The 18,891-nt window shown below is 32.4% G+C and overlaps 2 protein-coding genes across 5 annotated transcripts; one reads left to right on the top strand and one right to left on the bottom strand.

Moving 5' to 3' along the window:
• The first annotated feature begins 357 nt into the window (after window positions 1-357).
• LOC111295567 (putative sugar phosphate/phosphate translocator At3g11320) lies at window positions 358-3,954 on the top strand. 3 transcript variants are annotated; one of them, XM_022889101.2, is made up of 5 exons: window positions 361-776; window positions 875-1,170; window positions 2,684-2,787; window positions 2,905-3,133; window positions 3,393-3,954. In XM_022889101.2, the coding sequence occupies exons 2-5, from the start codon at window positions 910-912 to the stop codon at window positions 3,537-3,539; spliced, it is 741 nt and encodes a 246-aa protein (XP_022744836.1). In that variant the 5' UTR covers window positions 361-776; window positions 875-909; the 3' UTR covers window positions 3,540-3,954. The 3 variants fall into 3 exon arrangements, with proteins under 3 accessions (XP_022744834.1, XP_022744835.1, XP_022744836.1); XM_022889099.2 differs by having other exon boundaries at window positions 358-1,170; XM_022889100.2 differs by having other exon boundaries at window positions 358-1,029.
• A 792-nt stretch (window positions 3,955-4,746) lies between these two features.
• LOC111295568 (LIM domain-containing protein WLIM2b) lies at window positions 4,747-8,019 on the bottom strand. Of its 2 annotated transcripts, XM_022889102.2 has the most exons (6): window positions 7,685-8,012; window positions 6,975-7,205; window positions 6,450-6,549; window positions 6,319-6,353; window positions 6,108-6,197; window positions 4,747-5,164 (listed from the first exon to the last, which is right to left on the bottom strand). In XM_022889102.2, exons 2-6 carry the CDS (start codon window positions 7,107-7,109, stop codon window positions 4,955-4,957), a joined length of 570 nt encoding a protein of 189 aa, XP_022744837.1. In that variant the 5' UTR covers window positions 7,110-7,205; window positions 7,685-8,012; the 3' UTR covers window positions 4,747-4,954. The 2 variants fall into 2 exon arrangements, with proteins under 2 accessions (XP_022744837.1, XP_089599731.1); XM_089743605.1 differs by lacking the exon at window positions 6,319-6,353 and having other exon boundaries at window positions 6,450-6,569; window positions 7,685-8,019.
• Window positions 8,020-18,891: the final 10,872 nt, after the last annotated feature.

The following is an 18,891-nucleotide window of genomic DNA, read 5'->3' on the forward strand; positions in this document are numbered from 1 at the left end:
TTTTATTTATCAACCCAACACATGGAAAGTTCATCCCTCTTCCCATACAAAATCTCATTACAATTACCACTAAAACTTAAAAAAAAAAAAAAAAAAAAATCTTCTTACAAAATTTCTCAAATTTACAAGTCAACGTCCTCTTTCCTTATACCATACATTTCCCCTGTGAGCATTCACCTTTCAAGCAAACGCAAACAACAAAAATGAAAACAAACCTTAAATTAAAAATAACAAATACTTTTAGTAAAATAAAATAACCCTCAATAATTTATCAAAACTAATTAATTAATAAGTAAAAAATGAATAAATAAATAACATAAATTATAAATATATATATATAACACGCGTTTTCCTCTTCTGCTTCAAAAACCGTGCCTATCTCTCTTCTTCTCCTCAGAAGAATTTGCAGAGGGGCAGCCACGTTCTTTCCTTTGGTCTTCCTCAAAACCCGATTTTTTTTACCTTCTTAAAGTCAAAATTCTAATTTTCTTCACTTTGGGGATTCCTTGATTTTCAAATGAGAAAGTTGAATCAGATCCATGGAAGCTAATTACATCAAATTATCCCAAAAGAATCCTTCTTTTCCACACAAGAAAAAAAAAAAACCTGTAATTCCCCAAACTCCATCTAGATCCGCCTTCCTATAATCCCAATTTCCTTCCCTTTTTCAGAATCCACTTTTTTCCTCAAAATAAAGATACGCAGGTCTTCAAAACCCCCCAAAAAACCATGAAAAATAAATCCAAATTATTCACGATCGGGCTTGTAACATCCTGGTACTCGTCCAACATTGGTGTCTTGTTGTTAAACAAATATTTACTAAGCAATTATGGTTTCAAATACCCAATCTTCTTAACCATGTGTCACATGACAGCTTGCTCTTTGTTAAGCTACATCGCTATTGCATGGATGAAGATGGTTCCTATGCAGACCATTCGATCTAGGGTTCAGTTTTTCAAGATCTCGGCTTTGAGTTTGGTCTTTTGTGTGTCGGTGGTGTTTGGGAATATTTCTTTGAGGTTCCTACCGGTTAGTTTTAATCAGGCTATTGGGGCTACGACGCCGTTTTTTACTGCTGTTTTCGCTTACTTTATGACATTGAAGAGGGAGGCTTGGCTTACTTATCTTACCCTTGTTCCTGTTGTTACTGGGGTTATCATTGCCAGTGGGGTAGGTATTTGGCTTCTTTTTTTTTGTAGGTTTAGCTTTTTTTTCTTTTTTGGGAAATAGGTAGGCTTTATATTGTTGGTTTGTTACAATTTTAAGTGGTGATAGAGGGGTTAATGAAAATGGTAGCTTTTTTTTTTTTTTTTGGGTGGGGGTAGTATTTGTTGAGGATCTAATTGGAATGTCGAAATGGTTTTCTTTATTTGTTGAAATTTGTGTTGATTGTCTGCTAATTTGTGTCAGTTTTATATTTTTATCGGCTAATTTAAATGGTAGGTTTTTTAGGGTATTTACTAAGAATTTGATTGGAATGTCGAAATTGGTTTGCTTTATCTTTTTATCTGATAATGCAAATATTAGCTATTTTTTTGTGTTTATGGAGATTTTTTTTAAGTAGCGTTTATGGAGGATTTGATTGAAATGTGGAAAGGTTTTGCTTTATTTTATTGAATTGTGTTGGTTTATTTGTTGAGGATCTAATTGGAATGTCGAAATGGTTTTCTTTATTTGTTGAAATTTGTGTTGATTGTCTGCTAATTTGTGTCAGTTTTATATTTTTATCGGTTAATTTAAATGGTAGGTTTTTTAGGGTATTTACTAAGAATTTGATTGGAATGTCGAAATTGGTTTGCTTTATCTTTTTATCTGATAATGCAAATATTAGCTATTTTTTTGTGTTTATGGAGATTTTTGTTAGTAGCGTTTATGGAGGATTTGAATGAAATGTGGAAAGGTTTTGCTTTATTTTATTGAATTGTGTTGGTTTTATATGATTTTAAGTGATAATAGAGAGGGGAATGATGTGGGAATATGATGCTAATTCCCCCATATATTTAGGCTAATATGATTATTTTGATGTGATATGAGAGGTTCAAAGCATTGTCTAGTTGCAAAGAAGTGGATTCTTAAGTCTCATTTTGATTTCATGAGCGTCACGAAGCCTAAAGAATCCATTAATGGTTGAAAGAATGCAGCATGTCGAAATAAGAATTATGAATTGAGGTATTTGCTTTAAGCTCTATTCAGTTGCTGAAACAAGGAATGGAAAAGAAAAGAACTGCAAGATCTAAAAGTAGATATCTTGTTATTTGGAGCTTATGGGAATGCCCAATCTTTTAGCTTAATTTGGAGGTTTTCCAATAATAATAGTCACAATTTGTTGATTATCTTTTCCTTTTCTTGATATCAAATGGATTATTAAAACATTAACTGTAATATGAAAACCCTGTTATTGTTTATGATTCATCAATGCTTCTCTTATATACTATCTCTTTCCTCCTTTCCCCTCTCTTTGCTTTTCCTCTGCTTTTCTCATATTGTATGTTTTGGTTGTGGCATTTAAAATTGCGTGGTCTGGAATTTTGCCACTTTCTTTGATTTGAAAACCTTTAAATTTCCTCATTATATCTTTATAAATTTAAATTTTGTGTTCGGCATCATTCACATTATTTTGTTTCATTTCATTTAATTAATCACTTTCTGATTGTTATGTTTCATTTTTCTTACATGGACACAGGGTGAACCAAGTTTCCATCTATTTGGTTTTATCATGTGCATTGCAGCTACAGCTGCAAGAGCTCTCAAGTCAGTTTTACAAGGAATTTTGCTCTCTTCTGAAGGGTGAGGAATTTTATGCCTTTGCTTCTGCATTGTAGTTGATGGCATAATTTTTTATATATTTACACTAGTTCAGAGACTAGAAAGGGGTACTGAAAAATTCTTGCAATTTTATTTTAGAGAGAAGCTGAATTCCATGAACCTCCTTCTCTATATGGCTCCAATAGCTGTTGTATTTCTACTTCCTGCAACACTCATTATGGAAGAAAATGTAGTTGGTGTTACCCTTGCCCTCGCCAGAGATGACATCAAGATTATTTGGTATCTACTATTCAATTCAGCACTAGCATATTTTGTGAATTTGACCAACTTTTTGGTCACGAAACACACCAGCGCCCTGACTTTGCAGGTATGACATGCGTGACACTTGTTGCAGGCTTTTCTCAACGTCTTTTCCCCCTAATTTTTTGGCTTTTAGGAATTTCCTACATTTATTTTTTATCTTTTTTTAAAAAGAAAACAGGGTGAAGAGGATGCATTATTTAAATCTTTTTTGCGGTATGAAATTAAAGTCACATAAATACACTTATTAAGAAAGATCAAACTTAGCATAGGAATGACCACATTAATCTAAGATTTTTGAGATACTAAGATGTTTGCTCTTGCAGGTTCTAGGAAACGCGAAAGGAGCTGTAGCTGTGGTGGTTTCAATTTTAATTTTTAGAAACCCAGTCTCCATTACCGGAATGCTTGGTTATACACTCACAGTCTTTGGGGTTATACTCTACAGTGAAGCCAAGAAAAGAAGTAAATGATACATCACCCTGGGAAACAATATGTGTGTGATCTTCTTTTATTTTGTTTCCTTTATCGGGAGGACAGCAACAATGTTCAAAGAGGCAAGTTTGGGCCATGTGGTAGCATATGATGCTACGGTTTTTGTGCCCTAGGTTCTTATTTTTTTCCTTGGAAGCCTAGGAACTTGTTTTCCTTTTGTATCGGCAACGGCTGCAGGATTAGTCAAGAATTAGGAAACTCCAATAAGTGACTGATTGGTCTCTATCATTCACTGCTTACGGTTGCAGAGGGATTTCATTTTATGTTTTTTATTCTTTCAGGAAAAGGTTGTAGAATTGGTCTTTTCACAGTTGATCTGTTATTAACATTTCTAATATTGATTAATTAATGGAAAAAAAAAAAAAACTCGTAAGTTTACCATTTTATTTTTTACTGCTTTGCTATAGTATTTTTTTTTTTAATTTATTTTTTCATGCCGGTAAGTATGGATGTATGATGATGTGATCAACACCTTGAATTTTTCTTGGCTGCATTATTTTCTCAGCAAATGTTCATGATGAACCTTTCACCATTATAGGTTTATGCGACATTGTGAGAATGATAAGAATCCATAATTTTTTTTCTTACCATTTACAAACTATGAAAAAGCTTCTGTCGGCAATTTGTGTTAAGTTAAAGATTCCATAGATGTCATCACTAGTCACCAGTGTTGTTAACCTTAGATTTCCAGGCATTTCCTAACATCTTAACATCCTAAATTAAATATCCATGATTTCAACCTTTGTCTTAGCTTCCCACTAAGGCTTGGGCTCCCTTTGTTTCGATTTGAAAGGACTTTCGGAAGTTATTTTCAGCATTTGCTTCATCAATTTCTATAACCTCTTTCGGCTTGATACCCGGCTTAGGCTTGGTCTCAACCTTTGTTTCGCTTTCATCATCAATTTCAGTCTTCTCCAGCTTCGTTTTGCCTCCACCTAATGTTTAACGGTCTTAGATTCAAACTTGAAAGGTAAAGTTTAAAGATTGATAGAGGAGCATTTCTTAGTCCTTTGCAAATCTATAGTAAACACAATATTTGACTAAAAACATGTGTTTATTCATGGATACTACCACTAGAGGATTGTAACATTTTGAACATATATTTTTAAGCGGTAATTTTCTTTGGAAAATGAGGGCAACTTTATAGATTTATCTGCAAAACAAAAACAAGGAAAACATCAAAGGTACTAAACAACATCTACTTCGGGAATGCATATCCCAATCCCATAGATCAATCAAATATCATAAATATTCGCAGATGAATGTGCGAAAGTGAAACATGGAGGAACCTGAGTATGTTTTTTTTTTCAGTTCTCCCGTAAACATGAATCAAACACACCGGCAAGCACAAGAAAAGAAGAAAAACATGAAAACACTATGGATACTAATGTATTTAAGCTTCAGGAACAGAGGCAGCCGCACGCTTAACTGATGCAGACTTGATAAGGTGGTTGTAGCTTCCTTTCTCCTTGAAAAGTTGGGAGAAGTGATGTTTGCAATACAAAATGCCCTCAAGGGCAGCGTAATTTGATGGGCTTATAGGGCAGCCACCATGAGAGCACTTGAAACATGACTTGTGGTAAGACTGTCCTTCCACTGTTACCTGTCGAAATTTGGGAAAAAGATGCCACATTTTAGCTCGGCACACATTTTCCTAGAGACTAGAGGGCATTTTTATGTGACACCGTCACAAAGAAAAATATCTACATCTTGCACATTATTAAGCATTTCAATGTTGTAATACGCAGAAATAGTTGCAAAACCATACAATAGTTTTAACAGATTGAAATATATAATACTTCAGTTGTAAGAAATTTCAGCAGTTTGACCTCTTCTTGAAACCATACTTCTATTCAAATTTCAAACAATGCTGTTGAGTCTTGATAGACACCAACTCCAACAAGGCAAGTCCATTGTCTTGCTCAAAACTAAACCACTTAAAATGCTTTCAAGCTACACATTGGTTGGATTACTCAAACGAGAAAAAGAATCACTTCTAACTGGACGAAATTGCTCATCTTATGAGTACAACTGGTTATTTCAAATGGAACTTGGACAACTCTAAATCTAATTATACCTCTCCTTTGTGAAGAGGGCCCCTTTTACATGACAAAAATCAACCTAAGAGCAATGTGATAAAGCATCCAATAGAAGGAAAACCTAGCTGAGCCAATCCTGCTTCTTTAAAGAAACTATTATAGGCTTTACTCTACACCTGATTTCATCAGCTCAAGAACTCACCCAGCCTGACATTTTACTTTGAAAAAAATAAAGTATCACTCCCTCGAAAGAAAGAGCAAACAAACAAGGATACTCCAAGATCACATAATATAAAAAAGTGAAATGAAACATATTTCTTCAGGAGTCAACCTCATAAAGATTCAGATGAATGTGCTAGGGTAACACACACCTATAAGCTAGGAGTAAAAGTTAAAATGAAAGAAGGTGAAGAAGAGGGCATCATAGACAGCCAAAAATCAAAGTCTTGCAATTGCAGAAAAGATACATTTCTCATCGAATGACTTATTGGGATCTTGGAATTCTACCTTCTCAAGTGGATAAGCAGTTTTACCGCATGTAGCACATTTTTCTTGTGTTCCTGAAAACATGCTGGCAGCTTTGCTAGGTGATCTTGTCTGAAATTAACACAAGCTATTAGGAATTAGCAAGAACATCCAATGACCTATCACACACTCCAATGAATTTTTCCCATCTAATCAAACATCAAACACATGCGGTGTTGCAAGGGAAATTTACCAGCTCAGGAGTTAACTTCTCAGCTGACTTTGCAGCTGCTGACAATAAAATTAATGGCTAATTAAACCAACAAAACAAAACTATCAAGAAATCAAATAAGGGATTTTATCCAGCAAGAGACAAAGACATACGTGACTGGAAGTTCTTGTTGAAGTTACCCGTCTCCTTGAAGAGTTGCTCAAAATGAGGCTTGCAATAGAGGACACCTTCCATTGAGGAGTAGTTACCCAACTGGAAATATATAAGACAAGCTGCCAAGTTAGAATAAAAAACTTCATTACATAAATCAACAAAGTTGGTCAACCGAATTTATCATGTGAACAATCTTGTTCACTGAGGCCAGAACAATACCTATTATCTCTAACAAATTATGCGTATTACAAAGAAAATTCTTTCTTAAGGAAAAAATAAATTAAAAAAAAAAAAACTATACCATGATAACAATAGTGTCCAAGTTACACATTCTAATGAAGATCTACTAAATTAACCAGCAAACAAAAGAAAAAGCTTAGAAACGTTAACTAAAATACAACAAATGGAAATAGCTATCCCATTTGCTTTAAACCTAATGAATGTGTAGAACAAGAATGTCAACAATATTTTCATCTATATCAAAAAATGAGCAGAAAATGATGGAAAGCAATTAAAAACATTACCTTTAGCGTCCCTTTGCAATGACTGCACTTGAAGCAAGACTTATGGTAAGGCACCCCATCTGCAGACAAAAGTTCCACCGGATAAACAGTCTTCTCACAAGCCTTGCATTTCTGCTGGGTACCAATAAAAGACATGGCTAGAATATGGTTTAGATCTAACGGTAATGTTCTTTATATAATTCAACTGATCCGCTTTAATTCAATTTCCTCTCTTGTATTTGCCAATATTAACTGCCCAAAGATGTTAAAACAAACAACCAAAAACACAATTCAGAATCAAATTATGTCAAATTCAACAAAATTAGCTCTTGAATGTTGAACTTTGAATCAGTTCATTCATCATCAATTATGGTCTAAAGAAAACATAAATGCCAATCCATAGAGCCCGTATCGGCTATCTGAACTAAACAAAGCTAAACTTTTTAATACTCCTTTTTTCACAGTAAAAGCAACATAAACAAAACATTATCTCAGAAACTTTATTCCTCGTTTCTTTTTCCTTGCATCCTCAAAACCCCCGATCTGGGACTTCAAAAAGAATCATAAAGAAAACAAACATCCCACGCAAAACCCAGTTAGCTGATCTAATTTGAAAAGGTTAGAACCAAAAGAGAAGTACCCGAAACAGAATGATCAAACAATAGATATTAACAACTGAAAGCAAAAATGGGTCAAAAATTTAAACTTGAAAAGGAAATTAAAAAATGTACCTTGACAGAAGAAGAAGTCCCTGGATCTATGAAATAAGAAGAAACAAAAAACAAGAGAAACCAAATAAGGAATGAGAGTTAAAGAGTCAAAAGGGTCTTCTGGGGATTTATGGACCAAAAAAGGGCAACGAAGTAAAAGAAAACTAAAAGAGAAAGGAAAAAAGAAAAAAGGACGTGGGATTGGGTACTTTTTGCAGCGAGCAAATGCTGGTGAAGTGGATGATGATTGATGATTGTAGGAAAGAGAATGATTAAAGAGAGATAATGAGAAATTATTGGGATTTAATGTAATTTAAAGAAAGAAGAAAAAATATCTCTTGTGCTATGTTTTGCTGGATGGAAATGGAATAGGTTCGGCTTGACCTGGTCTTGTTTCAACCAACTCAACCAAGGTGGCTTTTGCTGTTTGAGATTAAATTGACGACATTGACCCTTGTTTGTTTTCAGACACAATCACTTTTTTTTTTTTTGGCTTTATGTTACTTTTAACTGAATGCTGTCTTATCAGCATTTTTTTTCTACATTCTTTTTCCGAAAGAGATATATTACTCTTGATATATTTATAATTATCTATAAATCTATAAATTAAAACTTCAGCAAGGTTTTAATTTTATGTAAATGATTAATAATTGTTTAGTTTAAACGATTAGGTTTATTTTTTTCAATAAAAAAATTTTAGATTCGAATCTTATTAATGATTATTTGTTAAGATAATCTCGAATATACGACTTATGATCATATATCTTAAACTGTCAGGTCTAACACATCTTATCTTGATTTAAGGAATTAAATAATTTATCTACTTCAAATTTTTTCTTATAAAAAAAAATTATGTAAATGAATTTCATGTATGTCATATAAAATTTGTAAAAGCATTTCATGTGAAAGCATAGTTGAAAATTAAAAAATATTTGATTAATTATTCATTCATTCAATTTTTTTGATTACGTTTGAACTTTACTTCTAATTTATTTAATACTTCAAAAAAAAGAGAGTAAAACCAATGCAACTTGTATACCAGGTATAATCTTAAACAACTAATTGTAGTTTGTTTAGTGTTTAAAACCTTAGATTAGATGCGTTTATTGGGTGAATATCATTGATTTATTTTAAATTCAAATTATTTAAATTTGAATTATTTTAAATTATTAATTTTTTTTTAATGAATAAGCTGGATAGCCTTTAAGTTCGGACCAGCTTTTTGACTTGAAGCTAGTTATATCCCCTACGTGTATATATTATGTATATGTATATGTATATGTATATGTATATAAAAGTTAATTTATGATAAATGAATGGAGAACTTGTTTTGGTTTTTTTTGGTTCAATAATAGAGTATTTTTATTAATGGAGAATAGATGCAAAAACTTTGTTTCTTTTTTTAACTATATGTAAATTTGAAGTGTTAAAAATAGTGAATCTCAGTAATAGGTGAATGAATCTCACTAATTACTGAAAATAGAGAGTTTTGTTTGGATAATTGGGTTAAATTTGGAGGGTAAATCATGGAATTTTGAGTATGAGCTTTGGGTTTGGCCATGGCTTCGCTGCGAATGCGGCTGATGGTCCGGCCAGATCATAATCAAGGAAGGATATTTGATTCCAACAAATTTAACTACTACTATTATTTTGGAAGGCAAAGGCAAAGGCAAAGGCAAAGGCAAAGGCAAAGGGCTGAAAATCGTGCCAGACATTTTCACATGCCATTGGCCACGTTGTTGACAACTTCTATCATCACCTTTTATTACCTGAAATCACGAAACAAAAGTAACTTGATGGGTGTCTCTTCTTTTTTCCCTTTTTTTTTTAAAGTTTTTTTTTTATCCAAATATTAACAATATACTTAAATTTTATTTGAATTTTATTTTATTCTCTTAAAAATAAATTTCCCACGTCTGATCTATACTGTCGAAGTAGTTATTTCTCATACAAATCAAAGTCCAATTAATAAGAAAAAAGCTCTTTTCTTTTTTTTTAACCGACGAGACTAAAGAAGGTTAAAAATAAATTTTGTGTAAATATTCAAATCTCTCAATTTATCAATCGGGTAGGCCTATATTATTCTGGTCCTCATTTGGGCTCATCCAACTAATCGCTTTGCCAATCCATATTTGATTCTATTCTACCCAACGGGCTGAGTCCAAATACATCAATCACCCCCTTACTAAAAAATATGGTTCTCTAACGAACGGTTCTGGTGACAGCTAAACATACATCCTTCCGCATGCAATCACCACCACAACAAATAAACTTTCCCGCCCAAAATAACGACCCCTCTCCTCTCCCCTGACCGCCTCTCTTCGGTCTTCTTTTTCATTTCATTTCATTTCATTGCCCAAACAGAGAAAAAAAGCAGCTCTCAAAACACCAAGAAAAATGCCTGCCTTTCTCTTCTTTTCCCTCCTCCTTTCCTTCGTCCAGTTCACCTCCTCCTTCCCTTCCACCACCTCCGAAAAACGCCATCCCATGTGCACCACCACCCGACAAGATTTTAACCACCATCACTGCCCTTAACATCACCAGCATCCGCCTCCTAAAAGCCTTCGCATTCACCAACACTTCCCTTTTCCTCTCCATCCCAAATCTTCTCCTCTCGGCTCTCGCCTCCAGCCGTTCCCTCGCAGTCCGCTGGCTCTATTGCCATGTCCTTCCTTTTTACCTCGTTCCAAAATTGCCCTCATCCCGTAAGCAACGCCGTGCTCGATTCCACCACCCAAGAAGACTTTTCTCCTTTTTTGCTTCCGACAATGAGAAACCTCCACCTGGCATTTCAAGAATTGGGTTACTGGGCATCATCCCAACTTCCACCACCTTCTTTTTCTTCTCTATAATCACCACGGCTTTCCTACCTTCTCCGCCGAGTTCCATATGTTAAAAAAATAAATAAAGGAAAAAAATAATAAAAAAAATTTTAATTTTAAAGCATGAAGAACACTTTTTTAAAAATTATATTAAAATATTTATTTATAACGAATAAATAAATATGAATTTTTATTTAAAAAGTTATAACATTTTTTATAATCATGATCTTATGTATAATAATGATCTTTATGAATAATAATATATTTATATTCAAATAATTATAATTATTTGTTATATGATAATTATTTATATTAAAATATAATTAATTAAAATATGAATAAAATTAATAAAAAAATTTATTTTTATTCATCAACAATTAAATTTTTTTTATCAAATATGAAATACATTACATTCTAAACTTTCAATAATCTTTCACTAGTTTAGAATGTTGGTGCTTAATTTTTAATTTTTCATCTAAATAAATATTATGAATACAAAAAAAATCTCTCGATTTAAATTTTAATTAGTGTATATATATTTTAAAATTCTAATGAAGTTGAGGTGTCCACTAATTAAACATCAACTCCTAGTATTAGAATTGAAGATATAACACGCATAATACTTATTTATTCTTCTATCAGAGGTTTATAACCGCTTTAGCACTATTATGGCTATGTGCTTATCCTATTCATAATTTACAAAAAAGACTCCAATTCTTTTTATTGAAGCAGTATCACTTTTATGTTTGTGTAAGTAGAGTTTCTATTATATCTCAATTACTTTAGACATTTAGAACTCCATTAAGAATATAAAAACTCATCTTCCTTATGCAATGGATTACACTAGTTTCTAAAATTTGATTGGATTTTACTAATGCTTAATAAACATATAACAATAACTTTTTTTTACCCATTAAACTTTGTAATTAAAAATCACTAATTCAAAGTTGGGTTCTCATTATTGGTGTCTAATAATAAGAGTTTAAATTCATTTTACTTGTAGTACTACTAACCTAATATTTTAAAATTAAATTTTTTTTTATGATAATTACTCCCATTTGAGATTGAATATCTAATATAATCACTTCGAGTTAATATGTCCAAACTTTTTATTTTGTATATCATTTATATGCTCTAGACATTATTGCCATTTTTTTTGTCATTTTAAGAAATAGATGGTATTAGTTGTGGCCACAATTCTATGCTCATAAATTTCAATCATTCTATTTTCATATTTTTATACATCTTTAACATAATTATACTTATAGCACAATTAGATAAACTGAATGAACAAACCAAAACATTTTAGTCTTTTTAAGATATGTAAGGACCTTTTTTGTAATTTTACTTTTATAAGTATACTAAACTTATTAGCTTGTATAATTTACTCATAAAATTATACTAAAATCTTACAACATTATGGTGGTAATTTTTTATTTTTATTTTTATTTTTTATCATCCCCACCATATGTAAATATGTATTCTTTTATTAAAAAAATGTTCCATCAATTATCAAAATATCATATTTACTTAATCAAGTTACCATTTCATTTATTTTTCACTATTTGATAGTTTTTTTTTTTTTTTTAAATATGAGACCTCTAAATCCACCCTTAGTGTAGATACCCCAATCTGTTTGGAGGTTTACAAGATCAACTTTGACAATTAAAAAACTTAAAAAAATAATAAAAATGAAAAAACAAAAAAATGTGTTTGAGTTTGCATAAAACTGGGCTGATAGAGTTTGGATTAGATTCAAAGATTGAATCTCAATCACAAGAAGGAATTGAGATTGATCAGAAACTCATCTGATCAATCCTTATAAATAAACGCTGAAACACACAAGAAAAGGGGAGAAAAAAAATTGACAGCAGGCAAGGGAACGTGAAGCTGCTGGCACCAAAAGAAAAAAAAAGAAGAAGAACCAAAAAAAAGATTAGACAGCAAGAACAGAAGAAGCTAGCAGGAACCAAAAAATAGTGGAAGGCAATAGTAGAAGGGAACCACATGCGTGTGGAGCAAGTGCCTTAGTGTACTTTGATGCCTTAGTGTCATGTGATAGGCTAGCACATTGATTTGGTAGAATTTCATCCCAAAGGCTCACGTCAACTTTGGTACTTTTACTTGTTTTTATTTATTTATTTTTCAAATTCTTTAATTATTTGGTACTCATTTTTTTCTCTTTATTTGATTGTTTATTCATTTGTTTTGTTTTATGCATAATTGTTTATTTATTCACTTTGTTTTATGGTTTTCATTATTTGATATTAAATTTAATAAAATAATAAAAAATAAAAATTTTGGGAATAAATATTAATCATCCAATTATGGAATTTATAAAAATTTTAAATGGTAAATTTTTATGAAATTCCTAGGTAAGAAATTTTGTTTAAATTTATCCCAAATGGTGGACTAACTTAGATAAAATTTCAATAACAATAATTAATATTTATTTTCAAACCAAAAAAATTAAAAAACATAAAAATATAAAATTTTTGGAATTAAATACAAATTACCCAATGATGAGATTCTTAGAAATTTCAAATGGTAAATTTTTAAGAAATCTTTAGGTGAGAAATTTTCTCTAAATTTGGCCTAAATGGTGGAATGATTTAGATGAAATTTCAATACAAGTAATTGTATTCTTTTCTAAATAAAAATTTAGATTGAAAATATTTGATAATTATCTAAAGATGAGATTCTTAGAAATTTCAAATGGTAAATTTTTAATAAATCTCTAGGTGAGAAATTTTCTCTAAATTTGACCCAAATGGTGGAATAATTTAGATGAAATTTCAATAAAAATAATTATCATATTATTTTCTTTCCAAGAAAAAAAAAGAATTTCTAAATAGGCCCAAATGGTGGAAATTTTAGAAATTCAAAAGAAAAAATATTTCTAATTTAGCCTAAATGGTGGAATAATTAGATTTATTTTTGACGAAAATAATAAATAATAATAAATAAATCCTTTTTCGACGATAAAGCCTCTTCAAGAAATCAAATGAGATTTTTGAATACTCTTGAGGTGAGAAAGTATTTTTTAAGAGTTCTACTAGATTGATGGAGAATCTTAAAAATTATTTTTAATATTTGAAACCATTAGACTTCGAACCTTAGGATAAATTTGAAATAATATGGTACCATCCTTTGGATGAGCATGTGGGGATGCTATAACCTTCCCCATATGTAACTGAACTCTCGAACCCTGTTCTGGTTAATAGACCCGAACATATTCTTTTAGGGACCCTTAGTCAAGCTTAAGAGTTCTTTAAAAGGATAGATTCCCTAGGTGACCAATCACACCTAATAAAAGATTGGTGACGATTCCATTCATTTGATAAGTCTAGCTATAATTTTTGAATCTATATGTTATGATAGTTTGACGACTCCGCTGGGGACATTAGAGAGTTAAGCCATTATTTCTGAATTTATCCTATCCTTTGAACTAATGGCTTTAAGTTTTTTGTTTACTAACATTTTTCCTTTTTTGGTTTCTTATTTGATTTATGGGATTGATAATTTTGTGTTCCTTCACACACACTACCACATGCATTTCCATTACATGGGCTCTATACCCAGGCTTAGTCCCTCTTAAGAGGAAGTAAAGTACCTACGCTCTCGTGAGATGATAATCTCCTCAATGGCTAGTGAAATACTCCCACTCAAATTGAATCCTTTTTGTTGGTAGCCTGTGATGGGTGAGGATTGGACTGCTTTACTAGTATGTGAGGGACAATGATGTAAAGAACAATTTGAAAACCTTTTAGTGGTCAAAATTTTCTAACCCTGCATATAGTTCACCCCTAAAAAACCAACTTAAGCCCTTCCTACCCATCAATAGATACAACCTAAAATTAAGACACAAGAAGGAACAATTTGTTATCTAACCATTTTATCTGCTTGATTTTGTGCATTTATATGTCATTTCATTCTCATGTTCTAGCATTATCATATCATGATCATATTTAGCACTATTGTTTGCATCATTTTCATATAAGAAATATTTGTTGCATATCAGTTATTGATAAATCAGATCTCACACTTACATCCATGAAAAGCCAAATGCAACCAAAGTCTACATTAGTCCACTATGAGTCTGCTCATTAATTAAAAATTAAGTCAGAAGAAGGTCAAAGAAAACAAGGAGATTGCTTGCCTAAGGATTTTATTTCATCATTACCCGAAAGAGTTCATCTAGAGCTACAGCAAAATGATCTATCTGACTTAAGCGGTATATGGGGATGTATGAATAGAATAAGATAAGAGGAATTTGAGAATAGATATGGAGACATAGCTTCACTGCTACAGGTGTAAGTGGATAATAATTTGATTAGGGCTATCATTCAATTTTGGGATCTTTCATATAGATGTTTCGTTTTAAATGAAGCAGACATAGTGCCCATAATTGAAGAGTATATGATCTTACTTCGCTTTGATCTAGCAAACCCAGACAAGATTTATTGGGCCAACAAGATGGGCTATCATAAAAAACTAGTGCAAATACTTGGACTTAGTTTACCTCAAGTTGATTTATATGTCAAAGATAAAGGGTAAAAGTAAGGCTATTCCATGGAATTTTTTACAAGATTCATCCAGGGGCACATAGATGATGATCAGGGATTAGTAGCTATGGCTATAGCTTTATATGGATTGGTAATCTTTTGAAAAGTCATCGGATATGTTGATGTTACAGTGGTGGATTTTGTTGATCAGTTAGCATATTAGGTCAATGTAGCACCAACCATTTTGGCAGAAACCATTCTATCTCTAAACTTTTATCGTAGAAACGATAAAGGTCGATTTAATAAATGTTTACAGTTGCTTTATGTATGGATCAAGAGTCACATGGAATGTAAAGAAAGTCAATTTCGCAAGCCATACCTTCGTTCCAGTATCTCCATCAAAGAATCCTGTTACAGCATATGGCCTCAAGCAAAGTCAAAAGAGAAATGGATTTTCTATTTTCGAGCCCTTGATAGCCAAGGGATAGTTTAGAGAGCACCTTGGATGCGTCATGATATGGTGTTATACAATTGTGGAAATCAGGTATAGATGTTTTTATTAGGCCTATGGGGTACTGTTACTTATGCTCCAGCTTTAGTGAGAAGACAATCCGGGTGTGAGCAATTCATTCTAGAAACCTATGGACTTAACCAAAGGGAGTTCTCATTCATTGATAAAGGGGCATATGAAATGGTTGAAAAGATCAAGAAAGCATGAAAGTAAACCACCAGGGTTAACCAAGGGAGGTTTACTTATGACATCACTCCAGAATATAGTGTATGGCATGCAAGGATGGGAAAAGACATTGTGATTCCTAGTGAACAGTTAGGGTATTCCCCAAAACCCATTCTTTAAGATCCTTTGCTTGAAATGGAAACAACTAAGAGAAAACTCCAGTCTGAGAAAGATGAGTTAGAACAATAAAACAAACGATTGAAGATAGAAATGAGAGAGTGTTCATGACTTCAAGAACTGAAAATCCAAAGCCTTACAGAGCAAAAAGATCAATGGAGAGCCTTATTTAATGATTTAGATATGACATATTCATCAGTCACACCCGAGCTTGCTCGGTTTTTAAAAGAAAATGAATTGTTAAAAGCGAGGGTGAATAAAGAACAAAAGGCTACTGCTAGGGCACATAGACATAGCCAAATGCTACAAGAGATAGTGGATCGACGCACAGCACAAGTAGAAGCTTTGTCTAATGAATGCAGGAAATAAGCTCAATAGAGTGAGTTATGGAAAGACATGTGTATAGCAAAATAAAGGCATCTAAGGCATTTATTTGATCAAATATGCATTGTTGCAGATAAAACATCAAAAATAGAAGAAAAAATGGAAAGTTTTAAGGCTATGGTGCAATCAGTGGGAGTGCATGGGTGACATTTACTTGATTTCCTAGATGAGGCACAAAATCATTACCAACAAGCTAGGAAGTTTATAAGGAGGCATTAGAAATAATGAATGATGTTTAGAACTTTAGAATATTGCTTTGACTTTATTAGGATGTAATTTTGAAATTTTATTTAATAAAGTTTCAAATGGAGATTTCTTTTATCAATATCGAAGATGTGGCAAACATTAGTACATTTCATGCATACATTTGCATATCATACATAGTTTCTAATTGTAATTGTGATGCTAAAGGTTTAAGGATAGCTCCATCCAGCAGAAACCTCATCCACCGATATAATACAAGAGCCAGGGCTAGACAAATGAAGCAAAAAAATTCTCATGGATTTGAAAAACTGGAAAAAGCTCAGAAAAAGATTGAGAATGAGTTAAGTAAAATTTTGGATGCTCTCAACAAATTAAATAAGGAGAAATGAGTAGAAGAGAACACAAGTCAACAAGGCCCTGCATCGCAAGAAGTGGCTGACCTCCTATATCTACCTGATTTTGGTCCACTTCAAGCTCAGTCTACACAAAAGGTTTCACCACAACACTTCACATATCTTATATATCTTAAAATGCCATCAGCCTCTAATCTAGGGTATTACCATAGCTATGTGAATCCTGTCTTTACTGAAAAAGTAGTTGAACCAATTCAAATCCCTGATCTGGATGAACTAAAAGGAAAAGACAAGAAAAAGATAAAAGTGAAAACTCAGGAAAATTCTAAAATTTGTATGCTAGAACAAAGGTTACGGGCTATGAAAGGAATTAGTTTTTATGGTTCAGTTGATGCTATTGGGCTTTGCTTAGTCCCTGATGTGGTCATTCCTCCTAAGTTCAAAATATCATAATTTAAAAAATATGATGGCGCAAAGTACCCAAAAACTCATATTACCATGTATTGTCGAAAAGCTACTAATGTATATTTTTTAAGACAATCTTACTGGTTCTGCTATTAGGTGGTATATCCAGTTAGACAGAACTCGTATCCGTTCCTGAAGTGACATGACCCATGATTTTATCAGTCAATATCGACATATCATGGGTTTGGCCTCTGATCGTTTGTCTTTACAAAACCTGAAGAAAAAGGCCAATGAGACTTTTAAAGAGTATGCCCAGAGGTGGATGGATATTACTTCTAAAGTACAACCTTCTCTAACTGAGATAGAAACTACAGTGTTATTTGTCAGCACTTTGAAATCTCTCTATTATGAAAAACTAATAGGGAATGCAATAAAGAATTTCATCGATATGGTAATCTTTGAAGAAATTATTGAAACTGCCATCAAGAATGGCAAGTTGAAAAGAGGAGAAACCAAGAAGGCATAAAAAAAAAAATGAAGCTCAAGCTATGAGCTTTGATAAACAATAATTTAGGGGTTATCAACCCTATCCACCCTAAGGTTACTCTTCGTACTATCCTGCTGTGAATAATGTCTCATCTTACCATACCAGCTAGCTCCACAACCACCTTATTCATCCACATACCGATCAATTTTTAGCCCTCAAGATCTTACATATAGCCTTAACATTCAAACTTCTGCAAGAGCTCAAATTCGCCTAACTAACCCAGTAAGTGGTTCACGAGAACAACGAATTACTCGAGAAAAATCTGTATTTGATCCAATCCCCATGACTTATACGGAGTTATATCGAGAACTCTATAATAGCCACTTGATTGCCCCCAACCATGTGAAGCCACTCAAGCCACCCTATCCTAAGTGGTATGATCCTACAGCCCACTGCCACTACCACTATGAAATTACTGGCCATTCTACTAAAAATTGCATTATTTTAAAGCATAAGGTGCAACGGTTAATCAATGATGGAATAGTAAGTTTTGATCAAGAAAGAACAACAACACCTAGTGGCAACTCATTACCAAATCATAATGCTCTTAGTGAAAATCAAGAACACATTGGTCAGAAAGGGTCCGAAAAATCACAATGAATTGAGGGGCAAGATGTCAATAAAGATTCTTCACCTGATCGTATAGAGGGACAATTTTGGAGAATGAAGATAAGGCTGATTGAAAGTTTCTTATCATTTTAGGATTTTTTTAAGAGTAATGTTAGGTTTTTTTTAGGCAGTAGGATTTCATTTGTTATCATTTCAATAAAAGGTAATTTAATGTATTTCATTACATTTTCTTCTTCATTCAACTACGGTTCTATGCTTTGTCACCTTTTATAACTTTTGTTCCCATTCTTAAATTTCAAACGATGAATGTTTAGACAATGACAGCAATAATTTTGAAATTTAATTTTGAGAACTTATTCACATTGATTTAAGGAAATTATTGGAACAAAAAAAAATCAGCTACTAACAGATGTGAGATTAATATATCTTGAAGATGGGTAATTTTTTTTTTACAAATCCATGAGCTTATTTTTGCTTAATAGATGAGGTTCAAGAAAAGTATCCACATTAAGATGAAAAATGGCCATATTTCTTTTACCATTTGAAAAACCATTTATTGCTACCCCTTTGAGCCTATTGTGATTT

This window comes from Durio zibethinus, chromosome 14 (genome assembly GCF_047325235.1).
Source record: "Durio zibethinus cultivar Kanyao isolate XHJ-2024 chromosome 14, ASM4732523v1, whole genome shotgun sequence".
Taxonomy (NCBI): domain Eukaryota; kingdom Viridiplantae; phylum Streptophyta; class Magnoliopsida; order Malvales; family Malvaceae; genus Durio; species Durio zibethinus.

What these genes read in the sequence shown, in the direction of transcription:
- LOC111295567 (XM_022889099.2), top strand. Translation starts at nt 730, where the DNA reads ATGAAAAATAAATCCAAATTATTCACGATCGGGCTTGTAACATCCTGG. An exon ending in GGGTTATCATTGCCAGTGGG is followed by an intron (nt 1,171 to 2,683) that starts GTAGGTATTTGG and finishes ACATGGACACAG; the next exon opens with GGTGAACCAAGTTTCCATCT. An exon ending in CCAGCGCCCTGACTTTGCAG is followed by an intron (nt 3,134 to 3,392) that starts GTATGACATGCG and finishes TTGCTCTTGCAG; the next exon opens with GTTCTAGGAAACGCGAAAGG.
- LOC111295568 (XM_022889102.2), bottom strand. Translation starts at nt 7,109, where the DNA reads ATGTCTTTTATTGGTACCCAGCAGAAATGCAAGGCTTGTGAGAAGACT. An exon ending in AGAAGTTAACTCCTGAGCTG is followed by an intron (nt 6,198 to 6,318) that starts GTAAATTTCCCT and finishes TGTTAATTTCAG; the next exon opens with ACAAGATCACCTAGCAAAGC. An exon ending in CTGCTTATCCACTTGAGAAG is followed by an intron (nt 5,165 to 6,107) that starts GTAGAATTCCAA and finishes AAATTTCGACAG; the next exon opens with GTAACAGTGGAAGGACAGTC.